Below are 25,300 nucleotides of genomic sequence, written 5' to 3'. Positions count from 1 at the left end.
GCGAGGTTCCACCAAACGACCTGCATATTTGCAAAAGGAAAACTGTTTTAGTGGAGCTGGGATATTATGGACTGGATGACGGAGTGAAGCCGTGCACTAATAGACTTGTCAGGCTGCCCTGGTTCAGTTATCACAGTGCTGATGCTGTCCCCATCGAAGGTACAGTACTGTGATAACTGAAGGATGGCTGCCAACTTGACACCAGTGCCAAGGACCGAGGTGCATTCCCCTAATGATCCAGAGGACCAGAGAGGAGCTCCACAAGCGTGAGTATGTGATTAAAGCAGAAAATTGTGCTGTGACTAATATTGTTATTGTGTGCTTAAGTGCAAGACATATCCAAACCTGTGTGTAATACTAGTACTTCCTTCTTGAATATAAGAAATAAAGTGAACTGTCAATTATTAAAATGTGTACATTGTTTGATTTATCTCTGTTTTTGAAAACTGAACAAATACTTGTACCTGTAAAACATTTTACTATATTAAGCTCCAGTTAGTATCTAAAAAAATAAAATACCTCACAACATTAAACCTTAAAAACTCTCCACATTCATTGCCTGTGTTTCTTTATCAGAGTGAAACCTGATGAGTTTTGCCTTACAGGATAATTTCTAATTCCCTACAAATAACAATTGTGAGCCTGTGTTTTTTAGTTGAGTTATTGATTTCAGATTCGGTCCAAAATATGTCCCTGGCTGTCCTGAATGCTTTTCCACATTGTTGTCAACAGGGGACGCTAAAGCTCCATGGTTGATGTGCTCTGTCTTTTACAGAGCAATGATCTCTGCTGTGTTTCAGTAAAGAACAATGAATGTGTTTTGGTAAAATTGTTACATAACCTTTTGAATTTGGAATTTTTTTGTTTCAGTTGAGATAATTCACACCAATAACAATGATGCTCTCCATTTTGGGGTAAATTGCTCAATCATTATTGTTTTAGAGACTCTTAGATATTATTTAAAGCTATGACATCTATATTTCACATGTCAAAACACTTTGACTGTCATTTCAAATCAATAGAATGAATCGTACTTTCCATACATGTACGGTCTGAGTCACGAACACAGGTCATCTGCAGCTGTTATTGGCATGTTTCACATACTATAGCTTCTGTGGAAATCCCCAAAGTGTCATGATACATATTTTGTTTTTCTCACTCTCACCTCAATCCGCTCGACTCCCCATGAATCTAATGTTTTTCTGACTCACCGCGTCATGTCTAGGTGCTTGTGGTTAAAGCTAATTTTTTGATAATAACATATATGAAAAAGTCAAGTGGGGCTTTACACAATTTAAAGAGACATTTTGTAAATGAAAACAAGCTTTCAGACACACTCATCTTTATAACATCACACTCAGCTGGTGTTTTTGCGTAATCCAAAACTGTAGTAACCATCGAGGGACAGGGTAATGGGGAATTTCTCTTGTATTCAAAGCAACGCAATACATGATCTCTGGGATGTGGCTTGGGAAGTCCCTCCCTTAAAATCAACAACCCCCGTTTTTTGATTTACAGAAACAGTCACATCCACGTCGCTGTGTGCCATTCCCTGACCTGCAGGAACAATACACCAATAGTGTTAGACACCCAACCTGGCAACTCTTAACTAAAGCATGTATATGTTTACTAAATGTCTTTGAACACACTATAATGAGGCAGTACACAGAATACACTTAGTGTAAGTGACTCCTTGTGTGAGCACTGAAAGTGGAGGATTGGGTATTGACAAAATAATAGTCTGGAGTTATATATTGTGTTTTAAATTATTCATTAATATAGGCTATATATGCTGCTTAATGCTAAACAGAGGAAATCTAAAGTTAAGTTTTACCTTAAACTTGTCTTATAAGATTCCAAGAAAATTATCATATTAATCTCCATCTATTATCACAGTGCTTACTATTTAAATGAAACATCAATAATCACCTTGTATCTAGAGCTCTGTTGTGTGCAGTCAGCAGGGAAAAACACACGTTGTTTTGTGATGCCATCAGAGGTTGACTCACCGATTCCTGATAAAAAACCAAGATGATTTCACCATTATCTAGTTCACACCAAAAAAAAAAAGTTCTTCTCAAAAAGTGTATTATCTCAAGACACTTTACATAGTGAGGTCAAGACCTTACATCATAGAGAAAAGCAACAAGCAAACACTTTTAGCAAGAGACAAACAAATCCTTCTCAACTGGAGGAAACCTCTGGCAGAACCAGACTCAGCTGGGGGGTGGGTAGTAGAAGAGGGGGGAAGAGAGGAGAGGGAGTTTTTTAACTCTCATGTTTAAACTCTGTCAGACTGGTTGTTAAAATGAAAACAATAAGAGTATTATGATATGTATAGATGTAATAATGTTATCATTATAGCTGCACTTGTGATAATAATAATAATAATAATAATAATAATAATAATAATAGCAATACATGAAAAATAGCAAATAATGTCAGGAATTAATCAGTGAAAATACTATAGAAGTCACATACATTCAGTGTTTTCAGAGCTTTTTTTGGATATTAATATTGAATTGATATATTGTTTGATTTAATTTCAAAAAAATTTAAGCAGGTTGGTTTATAATTTGAAATTTTAGATTTGTGGACGTGTGATTTTTAAAATAGCTGGATCAAATTAGTAACGTAATATTGATTTGTTTTGATATCCCTCAGCATTCAGGCTAAAAAAGTCTAATTTGAATGTCGGGGCTCCTGGACTCTTGAGGGCTTGTGGACTCTTGAGGCTTCTGGACTCTTGAGGGCTTGTGGACTCTTGAGGCTTCTGGACTCTTGAGGGGTCGTCCTCCAACCAGAAGGTTGGCGGTTCAATCCTCAGTCTTCCCTATCTGCATGCGTCCTTGTGTAAGATACATGTAATGTAATAATGACACCACAGGATGTTGGTTCTTTCCCTATACGTTTGAAGAAGTGATCACCATTTGCTTCAATTGCATTGGATTTGGCTCTGAAACTGGAAACACGTCACCCACCTACTCCACCAGCTCAGTGGGAGGGGGGGGGAGATAATGAGTGAATTGTCATTTGGGGGGGGGTGGTAACCTTACCCTTCGATGTCGTCATCGTGACTGACGGGTGCATTTGGCCAATCAGCGCCCGTGTTGCGCCCCCGGTCCGTGCGTTGTTTTCGGGAAGGGGCCCTCACTTGTCAGGAAGCTCGAACCCAGGAGGACTCGTCTGTCACCGCGGACCTAACCCCACTGTTTCACCTCCTCCTGGACACTGGAAGCTTTTCCTCGGGAGTTTTTTATTCGAAACGACCATTTCAAGCGACACTTTAAATCGGCCCCAGACCCGGAACTTCGGTCGAAGCGTCTGATGCGCCGAGCGAAACGGAAGTAACTTGCCAGCTGTCTGGCTAATCTTCGCTAGGTGAGTGAAATAACTTGTTGTTAAAAATGAATCCCCCACCCCGCGCCCCCATCGGATTAAAAAGATGTGTCCGTGTCCTCGTGTGGTTCACACCAGCACACGGTTGTTTGTTTGTGTGTGTGTGTCTCCTCGCGGTTGTCATGCGGGAGGACACCCGGCTGCTTGTCGGCTCGGTCCAGCTTCAGTAAAAACCAACAGGCTAACAAGCTAGCGTCACACCAACCCGACGCTAGCTATCAAACTTTCCTCCGTGTTGCGATACGGGCCCGATGTCTGCCGCTGGGCTGCTAACGACGTACAACACGATGAGACGTTTTACAAAACAAAGTAAGATGTTTGCGATGTTAGGGAATCGTGTTAATGTGATGACAATAGCGGTCATCAACTCAAACGGCCTAGTTTACAAGTAAAAGTTTGAGACCATATCAACATAATTACAAATACTGGATTATCAGTATTGACAAGGGGTTGAAATCTGTGTTTTGAAATTCATGGCGATTGAAGTAGAATTAATCACACTTTCTATTTGTCTCGAGCCCCGAACTGTCTCTACTGGAAAAGATGAAACCGAAAGCTCCTTATAAAACACAGCAGCCATTCTTTTTATGGCTATAGTAATGATGATGATGGTGATGATGATGATGATAATCTTCCTCTTATTTGTTTATTGGCGGATTGGCAAGGTGCATTATCCCCAATTAATGTGTCTTCATCTTCTTCTTCTTCGCTCGCCACCCAACATTTGCTTTATGTCCACAGCACCTTTCAGAACATCCGTTATAAAGTGCTTCACATAGAGGGACAAATAAGACAAAAAACTTAAAGATTTAGTTAATGAGATATTTGAGACTCTGCATAGATTTCAAAAATATGAATATGGATGATTGAAGGGGAGGATTTGTTGGCCAAGCAAGAACTGAATCATGAAGAAGTCACGGACGTTTCACTTTGAAAACATTGTTGAAGAATGGCAGCATAGTTGGGATGCCACCTTTACGCAGTCCAGCAGGAAGTGAGGATTGTAACATACCAGACTCAATAATACACGGCACTTAATAAATACACACCCGACAGGATTATGTAAAAACAGAGGAGTCAGAGGAGCAAGTACTGCTTCACTGCAATAGGTATGTTGTAGAACGAGAAAAAGCTAAAGTGGGGAATTGGAAGAACTGACCTTGGAAACAGTATTTACCATTGGAATAGGGAGTATTCTCCATTATCTGAGGGAGACGGGGTTGGACAAAATAATTTAATATGGCGTAGATAACTCCCACAGTAGGTTGCCACCCGGCAATAGACCGAGCGAAGAGGAAGGAAAAGCTATCAAATAGCAAGGGTAATGAGAGATATACCGAATAGGGAAGAAGAAGAAGTAGGATATTGCAACACACAGCGGATGGCAGTAATGCACCTTCACGTTGGTTGCCACCCGCCAATGAGCCAAACAATGAAGAAAAGGAAGCCGTATAGAATTATACAACACCATTTTGAAGTAAGGGCAAATGTTGTGAAATAGAGCCGAGAGCTACTGTTAGTTTTGTCTTTCTAGAGAAACCAAGTAAACCACAGGGACCTTGCTCCCAACAAGGATTGATTTTAAACTAACTCAACTCAAACAAATGATAATTTTCACTGTCAGTTAATGTACCTTCTTTTCTTGATTCATTCATTAGTTTTTTTTCTTAGTCAAATGTCATAAAATGGTGGAAAACATCATGATTTTCAGAAGTCAGGTGACAACGTAAGAGTTTTTGTACTGATCGTCAGTCCAGAACCCCCACATTTTCATTTTCTTTTCTAAGAGACCAAGGAATACAGAATATTCACAGAGGGAGTGGTTGTGGCAATTTTCAGAATTTATTTAAAAAAAACATTGAAGAAAATTCATCTACAATCAAAATGTAGGTGATTATGCTTATAGAATGTGAAAGAAAATGAAAATATGTGCAGTGTCGTACTCTTTTCCTTATTTCTCACATTTTTTTAATACCAATTTAAAAAGTCAATTTGTGATAATGTGAGAATAATCATAGATTTACCCAGTGAATTTGTCACATGTATGTCAAAGGAATTGACATTTGAAACATTGAATGATTACCAGAAATGACCAGTAAATTAAAACAATGCAATTATGGATCTATAATATTAAATGTTCAGTGTACATAGATATGGGGGAAATGAATCATCAAATGAATGAATGATCAAAGTTGAATTTTTATCTTCACAATTTTTATGTTTGCAAGTTCATTCCAGTAAAGGGAAACTGCATTTACTATCATAGCATTATATTTAACATCAAAGAGAACTAGGTTACTGCTCACGTAGGCTTTATTTGTAAGTGACCTTTGTGACAGTCATTTTTTATCAGCCTATTGTTTGCCTAGAGTTTTCTTAAGTCAGGTACATTGACTGCAAGTACTAATACAAATTTAAAGATCACATTCTTGCCTTATGAAATTCCATTAAAATTCAAATTAGGAATGATAAATCACGTGCAATGATGTTTTACATTCGTGATAGATTTCAGCATTATGGCTTAAAGTCTGGTAATCAGTAAAATCCCTTGTTCATGTTTGTTCAACATTAGAATTGTTAGTTCAGCGCCAGTACAATATCGCTAAGTAAATCTAATTATTGTTATATAAATTGCACATATACATACACAGCATTTTTACAAGGGGTCTGCTGAACCTGAGGGAATAATGTGTAGTTAGATGAGTTTGCATTCAACTGATGTTGTTCCCCTTGTCTTGTTTGTGTAGCAAGCTAGCAGGTTAGTCTGCAGCATTGTTTTCATTGTAGTGTGAGATGGCTGCTTTGAACAAGCCTCACATACTACCTTATAGGTAGTTTCACAGTTGGGAAGCCCTGCGGTATGATGATCTGTCCTCTGTATCATCTGCTCAGTTGAGACACTGACATCATATCACTTGCGCTGGATGAGTTTAGCAGGGCATCACTGTATTCTGTAGGTAATGTTGTGCTCTGAACGGTGTCAGTATGAGTCATCAGGTTAATGATCGTTTTGCCTTAACGCACAATCAATACTGCACCTTAATGTAACACACACACGTGATAAGCTTTGTTAGCTTCACAGCGGACACCCATTTACACAGAAAGTGCCATTTATAACCCAAGGGTTGAACAGGCTTACTGCTGTACATTTACACCATTTACATCTTTTTACACTGATAGTTTCAATAATATTTCTTCTTGGCACATTTTCCTTTATGAAAATTACACCTACAACATTCCTACTAAACTCAATCAAACCGAGTCAGAGCCGTGGGGCTGGATTTTATGATATTTAATCAACATGTATTAAATCAGTCCCTCATAATTTCATGGACCCATTTGCTGACATGTCCTTACCCGCCTGTGAGCTGCCAGCTATCTGAAAACATTGATGCAGTACTCCTCCTTGATCCACACAATCATAGACCCATTTAAACAATCTAATAAACCACTGTTCAAAAAAACATAATCTCACTTTTTAATGTCATGACCTTAAAACAAATTTAAATAATGACCTGTATTGATGGTGCATTGGTCAAGTGAAACGGGTCAGTATATGTGGGATTGCATCTAAAGCAAGTGTCCTTTGTAATGAGTGAACTTATCTCCCAGTCACCGTGTGGCTCCTAAAGCATGAATGTAATGTAACCTTCCCCTCTCTTTTTTTACCTCATGTAGTGTCTGAATGCCAACTCAGGGGGTAATGGAGTTGAGCAGGCAACTCTGTGGAAAGATGAGGAAGTCCAACAAGAAGGCTCAACTCTCCTCTTCTCCGACAACCTCTTGGGGCCTGGAGATCCACTTTTACACACCAGAGGTGCACCAGCTGGAATACTTCAAAGGATGCTTCAGTGTTGAGGAACTCTGTGTGGATGCTGCCAAGACATGCTGTGAGTGACTAACACGATAACGAAATTCCTGCTTTGCTTTATGATTTAGTTGTTTCTGTTGCCGGTGGTGACAGCATTGTCATAAATTTACTTACACTACAGTATATGACAAGCAAGTGTCCAGTTAATTATTATTACTGTTATCTCCAACCCATTTGAACATTTATTACCATCTCAGTTTTAAAGCGTCACAATAAGCAATATTGGTTTTAGTATCTTACTAGCCTGTAAGTCCATCATCGATTGATTGATTGTCCATGAGCACCAATCACTTACTCTGGCCCTCTGGACTTAAACAGCCTCACATTTAACACACTGTCTCGCATTTAAATACGTTTTGGAGCATATTTCAACAACAATATATCAGAATTATATAAGTGCAGTTTTAAGTGCAACTATTCAGCTGTCAACATGTGAAATAAAGTGATTAGATTCTAAACAAAATGGACAACATGGCTTTTAGAGACAATTCCCCTCAATAATATCCCATTACAAATCAATGTAAACCATGAATTAGTTACTGTAAAGCTAAACTAAGTGCCACTTTGGAGGCTCTTACAGGAAGTGTGCCCAACCATTAGTAATGTTACCGGGTTGTCTCACTTTAGTTAGCTGGGCCAAGATAAAGTTGTTTCAGGGGTTTGGAGGCTTACATCAACGATAGAATTCTCTAAATCCAGGCTCCTACATTTCATGTATGATCTTTATTATGTTAAAGACAGTTTAAACGAATGAAATTGACGTGTCAAAAGCATGTAGATCCTTCCGTTTTATTTTGTTTTATGAGCAGATTGTTTGCCGTTGCTAATAGACTTGTGACTGGAAATCAGTGGTCACAGTCTAACATTTGGTCTGAATATTGATCTCTTTTCTCTTCCCTTTCTCAGCAATCTCTCCCTTGTGCCACAACCTATTTGCCCTGTACAATGAGACGACGGGAATATGGTGCCCTCCCAACTATGAGTTCAAGGTCACAGATGAAACCAGTATCAAGTTGCATTATCGCATGAGGTAAGAATGACATCACAGCAGAGGCTGACTACACTAGTATTGTAACCATAAAATCACCTCTTACACTAAATCCAAAATGCTGGAGGTGCTGTTGATTTGGAACTATGAAGGGCGCACCGCTTAACTGTATATACCTTCATAACACCGTTAGAACCTAAATTGCTTATTTTACAGAGGTTTTCTGGCTATTGATGGGTTTTATAAGAGTTGTGACAAGTCTGAGAGGAAGGTTTTTATGAGGCAGACCAGCAGTGTCATATTTGCACCTGACTGGATTATTTTAAAGCGAGTAAAGTCCCTCCTCCATTCTGCGTGTTAGTTGGCATTTCATTTTAAGAAAAAAAGCTCATCACTGTGGTGTCTGTTGCATTTCCTTTTATCTCTGCACTCTGCTTTGACAATAGCTAGTGGAGAGAAAAGCGTGTGTGCATAGAGCCTAACCGTGGTGTGTGTGTGTGTGTATTTGTGTCTTTGTGTTTCTTGCTGCCGCTTGATTTGCGTTCCGTGGTGCAGTCTTTCAAACAAGGGTATTGTGGTCAAGTGTTCGTACACATGCAATCTTTAGCATGAACATATGTTCAACACAAACCCGCAGAAGAATTGAAGTGGAGGATGGATTTCTGTTGGCATATAAATCTACTGAGTCTCTGAAGCTGTAAATTAGTCAATTCAGATGAATGCTGTTAACAAAGACAAAATATAATCCCTGTACACAATACAGGAGGCATTAGAATCTCTCAAACGGTCTACCTCATTATCTATGACAACTTGGACTAGTTCGATTCAAATCATCAAATGTAAGAATAATCCATATTATTTCTGTTAACCTGTCTTCTGTGTCTCTTCTGTCAGGTTTTATTTCAGAAATTGGCATGGCACCACTGAGGGAGAGTCTCCAGTTTGGAGACACTGCATCAGTAAACTCAAAGGAGATAAAAATAGCCCACAGAAACACCCGGAGGGAACGCCCCTGCTCGACGCTGCGTCTCTGGACTACCTGTTCGCCCAGGTGTGTCCCTGCATTAGATTTACATAGATGATTTGATGAGAAAAACTCTCCAGGAATATGTTCTTACTGTAACATTGTTGTCCATATGAAGATGGATATATTTAGGCTGACCACCTAAAAAGATATGAGATCAAAAATAGTTTGTGTATCTATCATTTCTTCCTTAGACAAATCTTTTGAAAGTACATTCTGTTTAAAAGCTCAAAGATTAACTCAGTTTTCAGTTGTGTTTCAAAAAAATCTGAAGCTTGGAGGACAATATTGCTAAGTGCACTAAGGTCAGCAATAGACAGCGTACCGTTCAGACAAGTAATAACTGGAAGTTGTAAGGCAAAAGGAACAGAAACAAATTCCGCGAAATTTTTCAGTTGTTATTTTAAGTGTCTCTGTGTTCGCTATGTTATCTCCCAGGGCCAGCATGATTTCCAGAAAGGATTCGTTCCACTGAGGACGTCCCAGTCAGAGGAAGACCAACATGAGATAGAAAATGAGTGCTTGGGCATGGCTGTGCTTGCCATCACTCACCATTCTATGAATCCACCCATTGCTTCCAATGAAGTCAGGTAACACCCTGGCACACACACACATTCTGTATTGTGCGGTTTCAACACACTTATGACTAAGATCTAAAAGTATACATCAAAGAGAAAGTGATGATATGAATGTAGTCTTATTCAATTATTTATAATCATGTGAACTCCTTCCAATGGTGATACTGACATACTGAGTAGAATAGCTTGTCCTCTTTGGTATTATTTTTCTGTCAAATACTAGCAACTGGGATACTCCAATTTTTGAAACTAAAGCAAAATGTTTTATTTGAATAATTTCCATGATGTATTCTGCACAATGGGACAGCACACTTCATATATCATAATCTAATTTTTCAGCTACAACTCGCACTCTTGAGTCACCCCTTGTGTCTTTCACTTCATAATCCTCCACACGTTTGAAGCGTACACCCTCGAAACCAGTTGTAAAGAATGATTGCTACAAATTGACAAACTGTTCTTGAGTCCATAGTTTGTGTCTTTTCCCTTTTGATCCCAGCAGCTACAAACGTTTCATCCCGGAGACCCTGAACCGCAACATCAAGCAGCGCAACATTCTGACGCGCATCCGCATCAGCAACGTCTTCAAGAAATTCCTCTGTGAATTCAACCGCCGCACGGTCAAGGACAGCAACATCACTGCGTACGACCTGAAGATCAAGTACTTGGCCACGCTGGAGGGCCTGACTAGCGGCCTTGGCAGCGAGCTGTTAGAGCCCATCACGCTCAGTGTGACACGGGAAGGAGATCTCATCAGTGGAGGTAACTATGGTTAGATTTTTCCCGGAAGATGACATGGTTTGAGTTCAAGGATTTAGAGTTGTCTGCCACAGTGGCAGGTTTGTCTCATAGAACAGCTCAGTGTGTGTTTTTTTTGCTCTTTGTTTACCAGGATCATTTTTTTTTTGACTGGATGATTTGATTTACCTGTTTAAGATCAGAAGTGTCTTGTCTGTTTATTACAGACTGACAGTAGCCATAGTTAATACGATATTTCCCTTGGTTTCACTAGTTTTTCCAAAAACAATATTAAGAAAACTGTAACTGTAGCATCTAAATAGTTTGTCTCTGTGTAACTGCTGTGATGTAATGTTTTGATTGCTCTTTTCAGTGTACTACAACCAGAACCAGGGGCAGAGCCAGACTCGGAATGTGGAGACAAGCCGTGACATGCAAGTTTTGGTTACTGGTACCACTGGCATTTCCTGGAGAAACAAGCCTGCTCCAGTAAGTGAAGAGGCCTGAGAATCCAGCTCTGTACGCCTCTAAGAAGTAAACTTTCAGACAAATCTGTTATCTGGAGAGCAGAGTCCCTTTAAAATCCTACTGATATCAGATATGAGATGATTAGTCAGTCCACAGAAAGATATTCTTTGCCGTTTTTTTTAAATAATTTATTATTTTTAATAGAAAAATGTATTTAAAAAATATAAACATATAATGATTTCCCCGCCTTTGAAATAAATATTTTGAGTATATTTGTCTTTTGGTCAGAAAAGAACACTCAGTCAAAGCAACACTATGAGCTTTGCAAAAAGGTCGATGATTGCGTAATATTTCATAGACTGAACAATGAGTCAATAAACCTTAGTAATTATTTCCCATTCTTTTAAGTGGTCCGATCTAGTGTAGTGTATTGTCAGCATTAAGTTATTCGTCTTTATTGACTCTTTAGCTGACTACTTAGACATAAAACTGCAAATTATGTAAGACAAACTTGGCGAAGGTTATTTCAGTATTTTAAAAAGTGACAATAATTGAGAGTATTTGAAAATATCCATGTTGCATTTTCCTGTATAACCTTTAACTGTGTATATCTGCTATGTTTATCTTAAAAATAGACGTCTGTGATCTCCAAAGAAAAGGGTAAGTCAAAGAAGAACAAGCTGGATGGAAAACAGAAAAGCAAAACAAAGAAAGATGCAACTGATGGCTGGCTGGTGTTCTGTGACTTCCACGAGATCACGCACACCGCCATCGAAGAGTCAACAGTCACCATCAATCGACAGGACAACAAGAGGATGGTGAGACAGACATGCAGATGACACAAACATTGTATCTCTGGCGGGATCAACATTTGTACAGTTGATTATACCCAAGAGTTAATTTACAACACGAGGGTTTTACTCATGGTTTCACTGCATCAACTACCAACTTCTTGAATTTCCTGAATTTATTGTGAAAAAAGCCCTGGGGCTTGTTAATTGCAACAGCCTCAGACCTACTTGTCACACCCAGTAAATATATTTTTAGCAACCAGGCATCTACTCATTTTCCAAGTTAATAAGACCAGTGGAAAAAAAAAAATGTCCCAAAGCAAAGCCGCCTATTGCCCCATGCAATTAGTCATAATAATGATGTCATACTTCATCTGAAAATTTGTAATCGTTTTCTAAAGCATTGGCCCTGGGGTATAGTGGTTGTAAATCCCTCTCTGCTCTAATCATGTTTTCTTTTTCTTTTTCTCTTCCCCTGTCTTTTCTCTTTTTCAGGAAATGCAAATGGCTTCTCGGGCTGAGGCCCTATCCTTTGCGGCCCTTGTAGACGGTTACTTCAGGCTGACAGTCGATGCCCACCACCACCTGTGCAAGGAGGTGGCGCCGGCCTCAGTGGTGCACAACACCGACAATGGCTGCCATGGACCCATCAGGTTTGTACTGGCTGCTTTCTTGATGGGATGTTTGCCCATGTGACCTTGTGTCCACACACTAACACTGCGTAGCTGGTCTTTTTAGACGCCATCTATCACTGACCTTTATTCGTTTTAGCTGTTACCATGTCTGTCTTCCTCCTCCCTCTGCTCAGGCGTCACTCACTGCTTTTTATTGTCATCCTCAACCTTTTTTAATCAAACTGTCCTTTAGAGCCATTTAAAGCTTGCCTAAATATTGTTATTGTAGATATATATATATATATATATATATATATATATATATATATCCTAATCATTAAAAAGGAAAAGAACAGTGAACCTCAAACTGTATTTTACATTACAAAATAATAGTATTAACATGCATGCTATCTTCCTCTGAATAAATCTTCAGTCTACATTTGTTAAAAGCCAATTTCTGCCTCCATTAATTGTGTTTTGCTATCTCCAGTACGGATTATGCCATCCACAAACTGCGTCAAGAGGGCAACGACGAGGGCACCTACATCCTGCGCTGGAGCTGCACTGACTACAAGTACATCATCATCACTGTGGTCTGCACTGAGGTAGTGTGGACTCAAAGAAAGACTGTTCAATGACAATAGCCACTGTTTACTCGTTTTCTTTCATGCTACTGGTCTCTTCTCAAGTCATCAATGTGTCATGTAACACTTGCGTTTTTCTTGGTTTTTCCACACTTTGCCACCTCCCCTCTTTGTATATAATCTTTTCTTGGTTTTATTATTTTAAACTTCTTTTATCTCTTCCCCCTCTCCAACCAGATTGACCTGAAGGACACTCGTCCCGTGCACAAGTACAAGAACTTCCAGATTGAGGTGACACCTGATGGGTACTGTCTGTACGGCACCGATACATTGCGGTCCACTCTCAGGGAGCTGCTGGAGCACCTGGAGGGCCAGAGTCTTCGCACCGACAACCTCCAGTTCCAGCTGCTCCGCTGCTGCCCCCCACAGCCTAGAGGTAAATTTAATGCAGCCACAAACATGGAAAAGTGACAGACATGGTGATTGTCTAATATCCAAATAAAGACACGTACCTTCATTCTCAGGTAGGCCCTGCTTTTATAAAAGTATTTCAAAGCAAATGGGCTGACTGAAAGCTAAAGTTTTGCATTTCTGTAAAACATACAACATGAATTCCTGTTGAGTTTGTTCTTACTATTAAGCTATGAAGAGTTATTTGATTACAGAAAGAAGAAACCAGACATCTGGTCGACTTTTTTGAAAAATAACATTTAACGCTATTTACTACCTGACAGAGGTCATCTATATGAGAGGCTGTAAAACAAAGATTTGAAAATGTGAGGACAAAGTCCCTTCAAGTACTTTTACTGCTTTACAGCAAGTTTTTGATAAATACTGACAATGCCCACGCTTTAATGAAGTTGATAAATGCCACAGAAGGCTGCAAATCCTGCTTGCTCTAGCAGCTATCTATATCCTGTGCAGTCCAACTCTTCTATATGCACAGTTGGCTAATGTAACAAGTAGAACAGACACCTAACTGTGATGTTGGGTGGTGTCAGAAGTGCCACGGATTTGAACCTTTCAACCCACAGAGATTGGTTAAAAAAATGCGTTGTTAGTTCACACTTGTTCAAGTGAGGTGTAAAATAGGTGTAAAATGCCCTTTACCGTGGGCCAGGATGCAGTGTGTGTGTGTGTGTGTGTGTGTGTGTGTGTGTGTGTGTGTGTGTGTGTGTGTGTGTGTGTGTGTGTGTGTGTGTGTGTGTGTGTGAGAAATGCTCTCGGAGAGGAAGAGAGTTGTAGAAGATGTGGGTTTCTGGAGCAGGAACTAGCTCTAGCACTTTAGCACTCTAGTTTTACTTCACTGATTATCATATGAGTGAAGAAGACCATGCTGGCCACTCCAGTCTGAAACTCAGTGTTAAAGGTTGGGTCTTGACTAGGTCAAATGTTTTCAGGCGCCGGTGCAGTGTAATATTCTGTCGTAGCTGCGGGTGCATGTTGTGTTTGGCTTTTGCATGAAAACAAAGAGCAGTGCTCCTAACACCCACTCTGACAGTGAGCATTTGGTAAGGCTGGTGGAGTACAGATACCTTTTATGTCCCTCCCCTTGAAAACCACACAGCGCTGGTTTTGTCACAACATTAGACACCCACATGCACATATAGTGTGGCAACAGACATTTTAACTTCATCCTCCCACACGTTGCTTTGCACACGCAAAAAATAAACCGAATCAGCTGCTAAGCCAACCCGAGTAGCTGTTCACATTGTTACCACATTGACGTAATAGTTGAGTTCTTGTTTTACCACATGTAAACACAGTTTTGCATTCAAGCTGAATATCAGTGAGCGTCTGTGCAATTGGCAGTGCAGCCGACACGCACAACCTATTGTCAACCTCATTTCTGCTTTTACTGTTCACTGTTGAGTTCATTTTATTCAAATCAATTAAACCTTTCATCTGTGTCACAATAACCGGACCTTAACAACAATGCAAGCAGGTGTCACCTTCTCTTTGAGGGATTACCTAACACAAACGATGGTTAACAGAGAAGAATATGAAACACTATCTTACCTGTGAAAATGTCAAGCAGTTATTTGAATCTCCTTTTGTAATCTGCACAACATCATGTAAATATGGCCCTTTTTTAAAATGTGTGTGTTTGTGTTTGTGCTGCAGAGATTTCGAACTTGCTGGTGGTCACTAAAGACAGAGCCCCGTCCACGCAGACATCCACGCAGGAGAGTCAGTTCAGCTTCATTCGCATTCTGAAGGAGGAGATTGAACAGGTACGCCTTCTCCACTTCAGGCCAATCTAATGTTATTATGATATTATTATGGCAGGACCGGATGTCAAGATGTAAAAATGTGAAATCCTAAAGTCTATAGTGCATATAATGAGTAGCATATAATGATTGTCGCTGCATTTTTAGCATGACAGTTTAAGCCTCCAGTTTTTCTGCATGTTATACTGTCGGGACAGTCGGGAAGTATTTAGTCTCAGCTTTAAGAACTGTGTGGGAGATAACTCTCCATAATGACAGACAGTTCCACCTCAATCCAAGAAACTGCAGTAACTCTCCACTCTCTAAATCTTCACAACTGTGTTCAACTTGAATTTCTAAAAAGTCTTTAATTTGCCTGTAGAATCTCAGCTCCTACTGTTACCCACAGATTTGATTCTGGACGTAGACATTTTATGTAATACTCCGCTCCCTGTGCACCCTGCTGTGTTAACCAGGAGGAGCACCTCGGCCGTGGCACAAAGACCAGCATCTACTCGGGCACACTGCGGGTGAAGAGTGAGGAGGATGAGGATGCAGGCTACTCATCCTTCCAGGAGTTCAAGGTTGTCCTGAAGGAGCTGGGTTCTGGACACAGGGACATCTCCTTCGTGAGTTACACTGACAGATACTGTTCACCTTTGTGCAGCTGATCTTATGAGGACTATGACCACATTTTTACCATCTAATCATGAGCTTCTTCAAACAATTTATAATGTAATTTGTAATGTGCTATGTATTGAGTCATCTTTTCTGTTGACAGGCCTTCTTTGAAACAGCCAGCATGATGCGACAAGTGTCCCATAAACACATAGTGCTACTGTATGGAGTGTGTGTTCGCCAACTGGAAAGTGAGCGCAAACTTAACCTGTTTTCTGACATGAAGTCTGGAAAATGGGACATAATCCTGCTGTATATACACATGGGCTCATTCGGGAGCTGACAAAAATGAGTTTGTGCTGTGGCTCAACTTTCTTATGACACCTTGTGTGTTTCTTTGTTACAAGATATCATGGTGGAGGAGTTTGTCCAACACGGACCACTGGACCTGTTTATGAGGAGACAGCAAATTCAACTCAACACTCCATGGAAGTTCCAGGTGGCCAAGCAGCTGGCCTCTGCTCTCAGCTACTTGGTAAGAGAGGAGAACACACACGCACAAATTATAGGATGTAATGTAATCAAGAACGTTCTGTAATTACAGGCACAATAGTAGGCCTATATATTCAATATATTCAATTTATTGTGTGTGTTTGTAGGAGGACAAAAAGCTGGTCCATGGTTTTGTGTGTGCCAAGAACATCCTGTTGGCCAGAGATGGACTGGATGATGATGAGGGAGGTCCCTTTATCAAGCTCAGTGACCCAGGAATACCAATCACAGTGCTCACCAGAGAGGGTGAGAAAAAAAGCACAGACATTCCCGTTACTAAAAGTGAAACCTTAATGCCAATAAAATAGCTGCCATGCCGTTTCTTCCCTAATCAGCTGTGAAATGAAAGTAAAACGAGGACAACTTGTGCAACATATGTGATAAAGTTCAACAAAAATAATTTGGACAATTGATTGGTTAATTGTTAAAACAAATGAATTCTGAATGATTACTAGAAGTTCAAAGAGACTAAAATTGGCCCTAAGGTCAATAAAAAATAATTGGAAAGCGAATTAAAATAGTGAAACTTCTTTGATCATGATAGACAGAGTTTATGGTAAACAAACTGCATGAGTCTGATGACTGGCCTCGTCAAACAAATTTTAAAATATCCTTCATGTTCGTCCCTTTTTAGCCTTTTACTCTAAAGTATGAACTAAGTAGGAGGGTGTTTGGAAAATGTGGGCCCCTGAGTGGGCGGCTGTGGCTGAGGGGAAGAGTGATCCTCCTCCAACCAGAAGGTCGGCAGTACCTCAGTCTTCTCCATCTGCATGCCTAAGTGTCCTTGGGCAAGATACTGATATACCCTCATAGATGTTTAATGCACTAATTGTCACTTTGGATAAAAGCTTCCGCCAAATGACATGTAATGTACCTCCGCCAAGGCTAACACACTATCTCACCATCTTAAAGAAAGTGGGGGGAAAAATCCAGTATCCACCAGTTTATCCGGATCTGCTCCAAACTTTATTGAGTTCTTCTTTGGGCCATGCTCCACCACTCGGCAACATTTCATGGAAATCAGTTGTGTAGTTTTTGAGTAATTCTGAGAGAAATGGAAACAAATGGCAATGTAATGATATCCTTTGCACTGTGCAATTTTATAACTTTCTTTCCTCTCACTCTTTTTGTCTCGTGTCCTTCAAGTCATCCTCTTCGCCCTCAGTGCAGTAATAATAAAAACCTATTGAATAAATGAGCAAAAAAAAAAAAAGAACACTTCCGCAGATTGTCAATTAGAGGAATTATATCTGTCACAAAATCAATAATGCGCTGGGCTCATTTCCCTCTCGGGATTTAATTTGGTTTTGTAGATAAAAGCTAGATGTAAGTTCAGGGAAGACAACCCAATAACAACATTTCTCAAATGGCCGCTTCATGTTTCTGTTTATCTATTAGAGGCAGAAATAGTGTGCTCTAACACACAGTGTGGCTTGTACAGATGGATTAGCAAACCACAGGACCCGGCTGGAAATGTTGCTAGGCAAATGTATGCCGCTGCACTCTCTCGGGAATACATGCGCTCGGTTCCCAGAACTCTTTAACATTTCTTCTTCTGTTTCAAACACTTTGCCAGTCAACCAGTCTTCCAGTTACACATTGACGTCCTAGCCCATAGATTTGATCGAGCACATAGTGGAGAAAAGTGCTCGGAAACCCACTGGGAGCACTCTTCCTCTCTTCCCAGCAATATCTGATCACTTTGCTCAAACCCTCAAATCTGTTCATCACATTCTCCCTTTCTCTTTGACCTTTCTCTTATCTTTTTGCCCCCTGACACTCCATTATCTCCTTCCCCCTCTCATCTCGGTGTCATCTCGGCTCCTTCAGTTTCCTCTCCGTGGTTACGCCTTGTCCTGTTTCCCTCCTGGTCAGTCCAGCTGTTTTCCTGTCTGAGATGCTTGGATTTGCTAATATACACCCCTAACCTGATGTAGATTTGTGGATTTTTGGACGTGGGCAGCAATGTAGTCAATCAACATATTAAACCAAATACCTGCCCAGTCAGTCTGTTAGAGCTGTTCTGTTTTTTATTCTTGGTTCCTGGTACATTGATCATGTTTGTAGGTTTACATTCTTTCATTCAGTCAGCAGGAATGCTAGGATGCTTTTACTTTGAAACAGGTGAGGGAAGTGTTGCAAACATTTGTTTTGTGACATATTCAACAGACATACTTTCTTTGTGAACCGTGCGCAGTACCTGGAGAAAACATGCTCTAGCTCACTTGTCTGATATGGGCGCCAAAATGAAAAGCAAGACGTCCTGTGACACTTACATGTTTCTCACACAACACAGTGAACTGGAGTGTTTTCAGTAACATACTAACAGTATGTAGAAAAAAACCCTGTAGCATAAACATGTTGGAAGACTAGAAAAGAAGTGTTCGTCTTGACGGAGGCATGCTCTCGTTCTACCCTAACGCCCCTCAAAAATTCCTGTATATCTGCTCCAAACTTCAATGGGTTCATTTTTGGGTCATGCCTTTCTTCACAAAATGTCATGAAAATTGGTTGGGTAGTTTTTGTGTCAACTTCCTGACTAACAAGACAAACGCCGATAAACACAAAACCTCCTTGGCGGAGGATTAGAAAAGATGTTGAGCCACCTCCAGCTGACTGAACCTTCTTTCGTCCTCATCAGTTTGAGGCCATGTGTCTCCTGCTGCTAACATATTGTAGCGGACTTGTTAATGTAGACACCAAAAGGTCTGTTTTTTTAATTGATTTTACTTTTGCTCCTGTCGCCTCTCCAGAGTGTGTGCATCGTATCCCCTGGATCGCTCCGGAGTGTGTGAAGAACTCGTCTGCCCTGAGTATCGCAGCTGACAAGTGGGGCTTTGGTACCACACTGTGGGAGATCTGCTATGATGGAGAAGTTCCCCTCAAAGAGAAGAAACTCACAGAGGTACGGGGCACACACACAAGTACCCATGATTCAATCCTACATCTAATCTAATGCTCTCTTGCGTTTCTAAGTTATGATCAATAATCCTTGTTCATATGTGCGTCTGTGTGCTGAGCAGAAGGAGAGGTTTTATGAAACCAAGTACCAGCTGCCCACCCCAGACTGCAGTGAGCTGGCTGATCTGATGACGCGTTGCATGAACTACGACCCCAAGAAGAGACCTTTCTTCAGGGCTATTGTCAGAGACATCGACATGCTGGAAAAAGAAAGTACGTTTGAGGTTAATGTGTGTGCATATTATCCATATACAGTATTCAGATGGAATTAGATCTGTGCACATGTTGAGTAAAACCTCAGGCGGCGTCTTGTTGTTTGTTTTCACAAGTTTGAACCATTAAGAGACAAACAGTCCCTGAATGCACGTGGTAGAACAGGTACAGTTTTAAATGTCTCTGCCGATGATTTCCGTTGGAGTGTTTTGCATGTTTTTGTATCTCACCTCTCGACAGCCTCACAGGCAGCGCAAACAGAGTTGTTTACTCAACTCAGATGCTCATGAGGAAGTTCAATGGGTGCACAATCACAGCTCTGCCCCCGAGCTGGGCCCCATGGCTTCATAGACTCCGTTCTTCCCCCTGCTGGCCAGAATCGGCTACTGCAGTCAGTCTTACTAAAATTATATATCCACTTGACCGTCGTGTATGAAAATCCCAAAACAGGTGCAAAACACCTTGAATAAACTTGTATTTTTCAGTGCGTACCCAAAACTGTTTTGTAACAAATGGTAAGGATGATACAGAATGGGTTTAGCTAGAATAATGACTCAATTTAGCAAATTGTGTGGAAACCAGAGCAAGCGAACAGTTACACAACCACTGAAGGTTTTTAGGTGGAAACTTTGACACTGCCGACCACAATACACTTCCTATGTCGCAAGTGTGCTTATGTTGAAGAAAAGACACTTGCGGTTTGTGTAATTGTTTCTTTTTTGTTTCTTTTTTCATTTCTCAGACCCATCGATAAAACCCCAACCTGTACCCGATGTGGACCCAACGGTGTTTGAAAAGAGATTCCTGAAGAAGATCCGAGAGCTGGGAGAGGTAAAGTGTTCCTGCTTTGTTTGTGGGTTAATCTCTATGAAGCAGATCTAACCTTATTATATAAGTGTGATAGAACTGAGTTTAATTTAGTAGTGCGAGTACTTTGGGGGTTATGGAGATGTATTTAATGGTTCACTTTAGCTTACTACTGTTAAAAATATGTCCTAAAACGAGCTGAAGGAATGAAATACATCATTATATGCATAACAAAACAAGAACAGATGCCGAACTGAAGGAATGTAGGAAATTCTAAGCAATAATTCAACGAGATCGGAGCTCATTCATGTCGGAGTGATTAAAACCTCTCACATTCCTCACGCAGGGCCACTTTGGTAAAGTGGAGCTGTGTCGCTATGATCCACGGGGAGATAAAACTGGCGAGCTGGTGGCGGTGAAGTCCCTGAAGCCCGAGAACCGGGACGAGCAGTGCAACAACCTCTCGAGCGAGATCAACATCCTGAAGGATCTCTACCATGAAAACATCGTCAAATACAAGGGCATTTGCCAAGAGGAAGGTACGATCGACAGAGTGGCCACATGCAAAATGGAACGTAGTCAGTGGTAGACAACTGGGAGCCCACGTGTGTTGTTGCATCTGCGCTGGAGTCACGGACACGTCTTCCTGCTAACTGAGCAACACAACAATGATTTCAACACTGCTCACATTACGCTGTTTTCTATAGATGTAGCAGAGGCTTCAAGGGTTTCATACACACAGTGTTGTACTTATGCATATGCAATACAGCCAACACACATTTAAGTGTTTAACAAACCATTTACCTCACCTGCTTCGATTATTCATTTACTTATTCTTTATTTGAAAAGGGACAATGTACCTTAATCAGCATTCGTACAAATATAAATGCAACAGCGGTGGCTGACAGGTTAGGTTTCATCGGCAGTCCCTTTGCTAGATGTTGAAATGCATTGTGCTGTGATTAAAACATTTTTTTAATTACACACAGCATACACCATTATTAGAAGACAAGTCATTTGCCGCTGATACAATTGTATGAGTACAGTCCTGGTAAAATAACATCAGGAATGAATGGTTTTCAACAAGCCGTTTCTTAACACTGCTTTTAAATGCACAATACGTTGAGAATTTTCTAATAGACTGTGGTGGTGGATTCCATTGGTGTGACTCCCTGAAGGAGAAGACCCGCCTTGCCTGACTGCAGTTTCCCTAAAGCCTCATTTCTGTTAATGAATGTGTTCACAGGGGGTCAGGCCATTAAGCTCATCATGGAGTATCTTCCACTGGGCAGCTTGAAGGAGTATCTGCCCAGGAACAAAAGCAAGACCAGCCTCAGCACCCTGCTCAGCTACTCCATCCAGATATGCGAGGTAACACCCCCCTGCCAGACTTTTACATTTAATGTTTGTCCACTGTGTCGTCAAGTGTAAATAATCAGCTGCGCTCAAGCTGTCTGGAAACTTTCTAACACTTCCTGAACAGATCCTGGGGATGAGCTGAACTGTGCAGTCATATGATTGTCACTTGATTTTTATGCTTTTGTATGAAAAGAATAGGAACCTTCAAATGGTCGTTTGCTGTTTTATAGTTAAATTTACAAAAAGTAAACTCCGAGGAAACGACCGGGCTCCTAGCGATCTGGGAAACAGCTCATTGTTTACAAGGGGGTATCATTGTAATGATTTCGATGTACAATGTAATGTAATGAAACAGGAAACAGAGTCGATTTCAAACTGGAAAACTGAAGCGTAACGACTGGCATTGCAATATCATTGGTCAGTCTTCTCTCATCAGACTTTGCTTGTCTGCACAAACGCTGTGTTTCAATCACTCTGAACTCGTGGATAGTGACCATATTGTGTTTTTTTTTCTCTCAAGGGAATGGAATATTTGGGATCTCAGAATTACATCCACCGAGACCTGGCTGCCCGAAATGTGCTGGTGGAGAACGAGAGGACGGTGAAGATCGGAGACTTCGGCCTCACCAAGAGCATCAAGGACAATGAGGGATATTACACCGTCAAGGACGACCACGACAGCCCAGTTTTCTGGTGAGTCAACGGGCAGGTCAGAGATGCGCTGTGAAAGAAACGCATCTCTCAGACTCGACCACAACAGCTGAGATCTTATTGTGAAAAGAAAGTTAAATTACAGAAAGAAAATCTAAATTGTGAATTATTATTTTCTGCATTTAACTGACTTTTGGTTGTAGTTGCTTCTCCCCTCAGTGTTACAGATCATTGTGTGTCTGAGATTGTGTTGTGCCATTAGAAATAAAAAGCTGTGCATTAAAGTTCCTGCTCATACGCTTCATGTGGTTGTTTTTCAGGTATGCTCCGGAGTGTCTGACTCAGTGCAAGTTCTACCTCGCTTCAGATGTGTGGTCCTTCGGGGTGACGATGTATGAGCTCATCACTTATTGTGACTCCACCAAGAGCCCGATGACGGTCAGTATGAAGCACACAAACACACACAAACACACACACACACACACACACAGTACAATACCTGAGTGAGCCCATGGAAGAACACAGCAGTCGATGTCTGTATAAATTCACAGTGAGCGAGTGGACGTGTTGATGACACATATAAATATCTAAGACAATTTTGGACATTTTCAGGAGTTCATATCTGAAAAGAGCTCAGGAGAAACCTGACCCTTCATAGCTCTGCTCTCATCACAGTCTTTATTTCCCCGGAGTTGTCTTTTCCAACGTGTCCCTCTTCCTCCCCCACACAGCTCTTCTTAGGTATGATTGGTCGAAGCCACGGACAGATGACCATCATCCGACTGGTGAAGGTGTTGCAAGAAGGCCGGAGGTTACCGCGCCCTGAGACCTGTCCTGAGCCGGTAAGAAACTTCCCAACATGAACTCGACACAACAAAAAGTGCTTTTTTTACCTCTGAACTCACGGAGTCTGTGCTTGACAGGTGTACGAGCTGATGCGCAGGTGCTGGGAGCAGTCGCCCGACCGGAGGATCTCCTTCAAGTGCCTGATCACGGAGCTGAGCACCATGCTGAAGCAGCTCCAACCGCAGAACAACTTTTGAATCTCACCACCTGTTTGAGGTCCCGGGAGTCACTGGGACTTTTGCATGCAGACTCGGGAACAGATGCAAGCGACGAAACTGGCCTCAGATCAGCATCTGCTTGTGCAATTTCGTTTTACAGAGAGACGGAGTCAGTGCTTCACGCAAAGTCGCGCTTCTTCACATATAACTATCATTTTAGTCAGCCATATATATTTTTGAACATTTTTATTGGATAGTCACTTATTCTTGTGTTTTCATTTGATTATAGAGGATGAAACAAGTAAATACTTGTAGCTATGTGACCTTATAGCTTCCAAAAAAGACTTCCAAGTATATCTAACACATGTAATTGTGAGAAACTCACATGGACCTGTCACTTATATATTCTAGTGGCTCTGGCGGGGTTGTCATTGTTTGGACCTGAGGCCTGAGCTCACTCTCACTGGTGGAGGATGGAAAGAAGGAACCAGAGCAGAGAGAGGAGCAGTTTTAATGCTCACGGTGAAAGTTGTGCGACTGTAGATGGAAGACTGAGCGGATCGCTGATAAATCGTGTTGAGAAAAAGTGCTTGAATGGACAAGACCCAGGAAACTGAAGATGTGGTTTTTTCAGCGTTTTTTGCCACCGCTGCTTGTTTCGTGGACGCATTTGCTCCGGGAAAAAGAAAATCACCTGAAGATTTCGATGTCTAGAGCCATGAAAGGATCTGTGATGAATGTTTAGATTTTCTGTCACCGACAGCTGCTGTCAAACCAGCCATCGGTCACCAGTGTCCCTGTCACTTGTCATTATGAAATGGTTTCATTCGTTGGTTCTAGATTCTCAATCTCCTGCTTTATAACTTGTGTATCTTCGGGTTCCGGACTCTGGATTTGACACCATAACCAATTTGAAGAGAGTAGCTTGAGTTATAGAACAGTTTTAAAGCGTTTTTCGGATGTTTAATCGTCAATATTGAGAAAATACTCCCACGAATAATCTTCATTTTCTGCCTACGTTTTCTTTATTTGTAATGACCGCTGCCTTACTTGTGAAGATACCAAGAACACTGTCTTTGTAGCGAAGCAGTTTTCAGTTGCATTTTGTACCTGTTCAGAAAATCTAATTTCTTTTTTTATTTTACAGATTATTCCTAATCTTGATATTTAATCATGCTTTTTTTTAAAATAGCACTATAAATAGAAGTCCGATCTTCAGATGTAGGAGGATGAATGATTTGTATTTTGAATGTCTTTGATCAGGTGGAACCTTAAAAAAAAAAAAAACAATTATGCATATGGATAATCGTATATATAATTTTCAAACATACAGCACTTGTGTCGTTCAGGAGTGACAGGTTGAGACACGTATCCCCCACTAGAGGGCAGCATAACTTCATGTTTCTTGTCCTCTACCACTCATTTAATTATTTGTGTGTGTGTGTGTGTGTGTGTGTGTGTGTGTGTATATGTGTGTACTGCAAGAACCAGATCCAATTGTCATTGTTGCAGGACTTCAGTTTGTCCAGTGTATAAAGTGAGAGATTAACCAGTGATGATTATTCACGTGGCATTTTATTTTCCAGACAATTTTTATTTCTTTCATGGTATATTTGTTCATTTTTATTCGTAAAAAATGTTTGTTTCTAATTCTCTGATATGCCAGGAAATGTATAAAAGTGTATTTTATCTATGTACGTGTGATAAGGTTTGAGCAGAGGGTTTATGGATCTGTTTTAAATTCATCAGTGTGTAGCTCTGTAATGTCGCTCGCTCACATATCACAAAATACAGAACTGGTCACTTCAGTTTGATGCAAATTTTGACTTTTACTGTGAATGTTGGCAAAATGTTTTTAAAAAAAAACCAC

At 40.7% G+C, this 25,300-nt stretch overlaps 1 protein-coding gene and 1 long non-coding RNA gene across 5 annotated transcripts; one reads left to right on the top strand and one right to left on the bottom strand.

Moving 5' to 3' along the window:
- Nucleotides 1-1,278: 1,278 nt before the first annotated feature.
- On the bottom strand, nucleotides 1,279-3,170 carry LOC118120772. Of its 2 annotated transcripts, none has more exons than XR_004698240.2 (3): nucleotides 3,057-3,170; nucleotides 1,930-2,047; nucleotides 1,279-1,557 (listed from the first exon to the last, which is right to left on the bottom strand). It is a non-coding gene; the product is annotated as an uncharacterized LOC118120772 (long non-coding RNA). The 2 variants fall into 2 exon arrangements; XR_004698241.2 differs by having other exon boundaries at nucleotides 1,930-2,015; nucleotides 3,057-3,146.
- jak1 (Janus kinase 1) lies at nucleotides 2,626-25,238 on the top strand. Of its 3 annotated transcripts, none has more exons than XM_035176025.2 (25): nucleotides 2,626-2,807; nucleotides 7,078-7,289; nucleotides 8,177-8,300; nucleotides 9,153-9,309; nucleotides 9,721-9,872; nucleotides 10,360-10,622; nucleotides 10,972-11,087; nucleotides 11,702-11,884; nucleotides 12,353-12,510; nucleotides 12,962-13,076; nucleotides 13,293-13,491; nucleotides 15,180-15,289; nucleotides 15,742-15,894; nucleotides 16,047-16,134; nucleotides 16,291-16,418; nucleotides 16,543-16,681; nucleotides 19,189-19,340; nucleotides 19,459-19,609; nucleotides 20,352-20,440; nucleotides 20,763-20,955; nucleotides 21,663-21,787; nucleotides 22,296-22,468; nucleotides 22,747-22,864; nucleotides 23,158-23,268; nucleotides 23,350-25,238. In XM_035176025.2, the coding sequence occupies exons 2-25, from the start codon at nucleotides 7,085-7,087 to the stop codon at nucleotides 23,467-23,469; spliced, it is 3,522 nt and encodes a 1,173-aa protein (XP_035031916.1). In that variant the 5' UTR covers nucleotides 2,626-2,807; nucleotides 7,078-7,084; the 3' UTR covers nucleotides 23,470-25,238. The 3 variants fall into 3 exon arrangements, with proteins under 3 accessions (XP_035031916.1, XP_035031915.1, XP_035031917.1); XM_035176024.2 differs by lacking the exon at nucleotides 2,626-2,807 and adding an exon at nucleotides 3,150-3,381; XM_035176026.2 differs by lacking the exon at nucleotides 2,626-2,807 and adding an exon at nucleotides 3,151-3,381 and having other exon boundaries at nucleotides 10,363-10,622.
- The last annotated feature ends 62 nt before the right edge of the window (nucleotides 25,239-25,300 follow it).

The sequence above is a fragment of the Hippoglossus stenolepis genome, chromosome 14 (genome assembly GCF_022539355.2).
Source record: "Hippoglossus stenolepis isolate QCI-W04-F060 chromosome 14, HSTE1.2, whole genome shotgun sequence".
NCBI lineage: Eukaryota > Metazoa > Chordata > Actinopteri > Pleuronectiformes > Pleuronectidae > Hippoglossus > Hippoglossus stenolepis.
This window is presented reverse-complemented; position numbering and strand designations above follow the sequence as displayed.

Bases quoted from the DNA above. Each gene is read 5' to 3' on its own strand.
- jak1 (XM_035176025.2), top strand. From the start codon at position 7,085: ATGCCAACTCAGGGGGTAATGGAGTTGAGCAGGCAACTCTGTGGAAAG. The intron at 12,511-12,961 runs GTTTGTACTGGC...TGCTATCTCCAG, and splicing joins GGCTGCCATGGACCCATCAG to TACGGATTATGCCATCCACA. The intron at 19,610-20,351 runs GTACGTTTGAGG...TTCATTTCTCAG, and splicing joins CGACATGCTGGAAAAAGAAA to ACCCATCGATAAAACCCCAA.